We start from the raw sequence: 6142 nt of genomic DNA on the forward strand, positions 1-6142 counted from the left end.
CAAACTGTAGATCATAATTCAAATTTTGACACTATATATTACTAAATTTAGAAGTAAATATTAAATAAACACAGATAAACATTGATTTGTGTATGTCACATGGTATGTTGAATGCAGCACTGGTTCAAATTAGATGTCTGTGAAGTCAAAATACGAAGTCTATAGTTTCGTATAAGTCAGAAACTCAAATTACTGATATTGACAAGCTAGAGTATAAAAGAAGAAGGTCTTATCTTTTCTATTTGCTAAGATATTGCTCTTGTAATAAATCAAACACAGTGGCATCATGTCCACCTCTTTCCATTTTTAGAAATGCTCTTTTATATAACCATACTTCTATATGTGACATGCATAACCAATCAGAAGCTCAGAATGTCCTCCTAGTGGCTTTCTCAGCCATTTTAATGGGCTTGGAAGCCATTTATTTCTTTTGAACCAATATTTCAAGGAGATAGGTTCTGTTCGAAATTTCATATTTTTTTAGACTAAAATACATCTTAGTTACTGAGCTTGATAAATTATAGTGGAATTCTATGGTATTGATGTAGTAATTTATGATTTTTTAGTTATTCAAATGTAAATATAAAACCTAAAAAAACATTTGTTTTACATCCTCTACGTGCAAAATGTTAAAAGGCTTAGCAATCTACGTGAAGCAGCAACCGAGTACAAAGATTGTAACTAGAAGAGATAATTGTTTGCTTTGCTTCTTTATTTACTGTTCTATGTTTTAAAAAAAATAACTTTAAGAAGTTATTTCAAAATAGCAATAATCAATATACATATATAATGTATAATAATTGAAATGTGACTGTATTTTACAAAATACTAGTCTATTAAAACACAGTTTTATGTTATTTGATTCAGTAACATAGTTGCATGTGCCCCACATCGTTGTAACTTCTGTATTGTTAGCCAAGCATGGCTGAAAGGTCAATGTAATAAAAATAATAAATATATATAAATTTGTGTTCATTCTAGAATGAAAGAGGCATAATTTATATTTTTTTCTTAATTTTTTTATGGTGGTTGCGAGATCGGTCCAATCCACTGAACCCATACAGAGATTCATTACTGAAAATAACAGATAAAATATAAAGTTTTTTCTTAAGAAACATGTGATAACTATCTGGACATTATAAAGATTTCACATATGAAATTTGAAAATTTTCTGATATATAAAAGTATTTTTAATCTTAAAATGAAAATTACTTTTGCATGATAGATAGGCAACATGCGAAAAAAAAAAGGCATGAGAAAAAGATTGGTTTACAAACCTTAAGACTTAATAATATAAAAAATTCATATTTTGTGTATGAAAGCATTATAATGTTTACTGATAATCTGCCAAATTTCGTTAACATTCGCTTACTGATTTAAAAGTTGTAGCATGAAAACTATAACAAACACTAAATGGTTACGAGGTCAGTCCCAGGGACCGAGCCCGTACTGAAAGAGTTAATAGTAAGACAGATCAAGTACAGCTCACATTAGATATTCTAAAGATTGATAGTAAGACAGATCAAGTACAGCTCACATTGGGTGTTCTAAAGATGTGACAACCAAGTAGACCTTTGTTTTCTCATATTGTTTAACGGTTTATTCTAAAATTAGAAACTACAGTGTGTTGGCTTCTTTTTGGCAATAATATCAACATTAAATAGCAACTTTTTTTATTTAGAATTATATTGACTTACATTGATGCTAACAGTTAATTATTACACAAACTATAAACAGTCAGTATGTAGATATTAGTTAATTGCCTATCTACATCTACTTTAAAACATCTATTACAATAATATGTCACTATACCTCATAAGAATATCATCATAATAACTTCTTATAATTAACTATTAAGCTGTGACAAACATTCAGTTAAACTTTTCTTAATATTAATGTTCTATCACCAGAGTGTGTCATACTGTACAGTTCAGCAGTGTTTCTCTTTTTTTGGAATATATTGCTGATTGTCAATAGCCAGAAATTACATTTTGTAAAGAGCCTGAATCATCTAATATTATGATAAAATAATGGGTCTGAATGAAGCCAGTCTCCTCCTCGTATAATGACAGTTTCCTTTAGTTTAACGATTTATACAAGTACTCGTAATTTAGCAATCCAGAAACATTAGAGAAGGAAATTCAATACATTACAATTCACATTCCATCCTTTAATAATATCTCTTATACAAATGTTATTATTGTTCTTAATGTTAAAATTCAACAAATTTGCCAACATATAAGTTTTTATCTCAAACCGTTTTGAGAGTTTTAGTATTAATTGGATAAGTCTCAGTTGATTTGCAGGTGGGTTTTTTGTTATTGATAACTCCATAAGAACTATTTATATTTTTTTCTTTTTACATAATGTCATTTTGTTGCATTGCTTTCACATTTTTGATTGTGCGTACTTGTTGATTCGGTAATTTTCAAAAGTACAGAGCTGCTTAAAAATATTTTGCATTTAATTTTTTCATAATATAACTGTATTGTAATGTTTTCAATGACTTAAAATTGAATTGCTAGTGTATGTGGAAAGCATTAATTGGTCTCAGCACACAAATATGTTAGTAGGGTGCTTAAATAAATTGTAGGATTAAACTTCTTTTGTATTTGAGAGGGTTACTTAAATTCAATATTTCACCTTTGAAAGTTAGAAACTGAATTGGTTTGATGCTTTCAGCACAGCGAATGCTGACCCAGAGTTTGAAGGACGAGGTGGTGAGGATCTCGCCCTTGGAATTAGCAGCGCTCTCTCCCAAGCATTTAGCAGTAGTAACTGCCTAGACCTCTGTTCTCTCTGTGTATTACCTGGGCAACAAGTGTGGCTGTTGTATGTAGACGTCTTGGTAAGTGCATGGTTATCAGTTTAGGTGTAATATGTAAATATCTTGGTAAGTGCATGCTTATCAGTTTAGGTGTAATATGTAAATATCTTGGTAAGTGCATGGTTATCAGTTTAGTTGTAATATGTAAATATCTTGGTAAGTGCATGGTTATCAGTTTAGGTGTAATATGTAAATGTCTTATTAAGTGAATGGTTATCAGTTTGAGTGTAATGTGTAAATATATTGGTGGTGCATGGTTATTATATTTACATATTACACCTAAACTGATAACCACGCACTTACCAAGATATTTACATGTTACATCTAAACTGATAACCATGCACTTAATAAGACATTTACATATAAACCCAAACTGAATCATACACTTAATAAGACATTTACATATTACACCTAAACTGATAACCATGCACTTACCAAGATATTTACATATTACACCTAAACTCTTATTAAGTGTATGATTCAGTTTGGGTTTATATGTAAATGTGTTATTAAGTGTATGATTCAGTTTGGGTGTAATATGTAAATATCTTGGTGGTGCATGGATATTAGTGTAGGTGTAATATGTAAGTATTATGGTAAGTGCATGGTTATCAGTTTAGGTGTAATATGTAAATATCTTGGTAAGTGCATGGTTATCAGTTTAGGTGTAATATGTAAATGTCTTATTAAGTGTATGATTCAGTTTGGGTTTATATGTAAATGTGTTATTAAGTGTATGATTCAGTTTGGGTGTAATATGTAAATATCTTGGTGGTGCATGGATATTAGTTTAGGTGTAATATGTAAGTATTATGGTAAGTGCATGGTTATCAGTTTAGGTGTAATATGTAAATATCTTGGTAAGTGCATGGTTATCAGTTTAGGTGTAATATGTAAATGTCTTATTAAGTGTATGATTATCTGTTTGGGTTTAATATGTAAATGTCTTATTAAGTGTATGGTTATCAGTTTGGGTGTAATATTTAAATATCTTGGTGGTGCATGGATATTAGTGTAGGTGTAATATGTAAGTATTATGGTAAGTGCATGGTTATCAGTTTAGGTGTAATATGTAAATATCTTGGTAAGTGCATGGTTATCAGTTTAGGTGTAATATGTAAATGTCTTATTAAGTGTATGATTATCTGTTTGGGTTTAATATGTAAATGTCTTATTAAGTGTATGGTTATCAGTTTGGGTGTAATATTTAAATATCTTGGTGGTGCATGGATATTAGTTTAGGTGTAATATGTAAGTATTATGGTAAGTGCATGGTTATCAGTTTAGGTTTAATATCTAAGTATCTTGGTAAGTGCATAGTTATCAGTTTAGGTGTAATGTAAATATCTTGGTAAGTTCATGGTTATCAGTTTAGGTGTAATATGTAAATATCTTGGTAAGTTCATGGTTATCAGTTTAGGTGTAATATGTAAATATCTTGGTAAGTTCATGGTTATCAGTTTAGGTGTAATATCTAAATATCTTGGTAAGTGCTTGGTTATTAGTTTGGGTGCATCTTTCTTAAGTATTTACAGAAGGTTGAGAATCTTATTATAAAAATTTTTTTGTAGTCTCACCACATCAGGTCTGAAAAAGACAGACCAATATTGTTTCGATACATGACGTATGTTCCTTCAGAAATAAATTGCTTCATTATGCTTATAAACCATTGTTTGCAAACTTATTATCATGATGCCCTTTCAACAAGTTCTTTTAACATTCAAATATTCAGCGAGGTTGTGCTAACTAGTCATCATCCTTTGTTGTCCATAAGACAGTTATAACACATGTTGGAAGTTTGGAGACTTTGGGGTTCTATTTCAGTCAGTGCCCAGTGCTAGAGCTATCAGTACATGTTCTGTTAAGGTTACTTGAATTCTTCTTAACATTAAATACTTGCACGTTCATTGATTCCTTTTTTAAATGTGTGCCAGTTAGGTACTGGCAGCACATTGCTGACGTGCAACTTTCAGCTTGAATGAGCTACAGAAATGTGTCAGTTGTATTGATAATTATCACTTCTAATGTACAACATTTCCAACCAATGTTTGAGTATCCATAACTTTTTCGACTACAGCTCAAGTTATCCTACCTTCGCTAAAAATTATGTTTCCAAATCACAGTTTAACTATCCAGTGCTGAAGAAATGCCAGGTTTTGTGCAAGTTAGAGGCTGTGACACATTTCTAAAATAGAAAGTGTTAATGCAGAATGCTAAGTGTCTTTAGTTTTGACATATCCACAAAATAGCCAGTTTCTAATGAATTTCTAGAAAAGTCAGTTGATTCAAAAAGTAGCTGTTAATATTTTTTTCTTGTACTCTCAGTCACAAGAGTGCCAAAATATCCTGTTTCATAGCTTCTGATTTAATATTCATTTTATAATACTTTTCCAAACAATTTGTTCAATTGCCCATCGAATCACATGAGAATTATTATATAATACCAAATACCCATTGAAACAATTCAACAATAAATTTCCTAAAACTAGTGATGAAGAAATAAATGTGCAGTCAACCCAGTGCCTTGGATCATAGTATATATTCAATATGATTGTCTAGTGGGCCATTTACAACCGTCTTTTGTCATTCCATGTTTTATTTCAATAAGGAAAATTGTATTGCATTTGTTTTAAGCAAAGGAGGCTGACTGTAATGCATTGTTGACAAAAATGTTTGGGTTTTGATGTGATGGATACATCCAGCACAATGGAGCATTGGGTTTTTTTTGGTTTTTTTGCTGGATGCCACCATTCCTTGTCATTTTACTGAGTGCAAGAAAAGACTGCTACCAAAGTGAGCACCTTTTGATAGTTGTCACTTCTGTAAGGGGAGATATTCAATTCAATTTATTTGACATGGTACAATAAAATCATTCGTGTTATATAATACCAACATGGAAAAACAAAACAATGTTCTTGCTCCTACTTTCAAAAAATATTTCTTTCAATCAGTCAACAGAAGAAGTCCTGTTTTTGTGTGTGTGTTTGTGAAATTTCCTCATAAAAAAGAAGCATTCCTGTTCTTAAGTTTTTTCTCAGATTGATTGATCAGCATATACAGAGACTAATGGATTGATGTTGGCATCCAAATGAAATTTTAGGAATTGACAAAAAGTGAATAATTTTCCTGTAATGTACTCTTGAAAGGAAGCATTTTAATATATAATGTATTTCTACAATTAACTGTTCAGGAGATACAGAGCATGACATACAGACATTTGTCTATTATATGTATATATATACTTTGGTGACAGATTTTCTTATAGGCAGATTTTGTTAAACAAGACCGATGTCTGTAGGTTTACTTTCTTCTTAG

At 30.7% G+C, this 6142-nt stretch overlaps 1 protein-coding gene across 1 annotated transcript in view; it reads left to right on the top strand.

The window, feature by feature from the left end:
* LOC106475570 (exosome complex component RRP42-like) overlaps positions 1-6142 on the top strand; it is a gene marked incomplete at its 5' end in the record, with an annotated part of 19132 nt that overhangs the window by 1922 nt on the left and 11068 nt on the right. The window contains one exon of the mRNA XM_013936249.1: positions 2683-2848. Coding sequence (XP_013791703.1) covers positions 2683-2848 — 166 coding nt within the window. The remainder of the gene's footprint in view (positions 1-2682; positions 2849-6142) is intronic.

Source organism: Limulus polyphemus, unplaced genomic scaffold, assembly GCF_000517525.1.
Source record: "Limulus polyphemus unplaced genomic scaffold, Limulus_polyphemus-2.1.2 Scaffold8819, whole genome shotgun sequence".
Classification (NCBI taxonomy): Eukaryota; Metazoa; Arthropoda; class Merostomata; order Xiphosura; family Limulidae; genus Limulus; species Limulus polyphemus.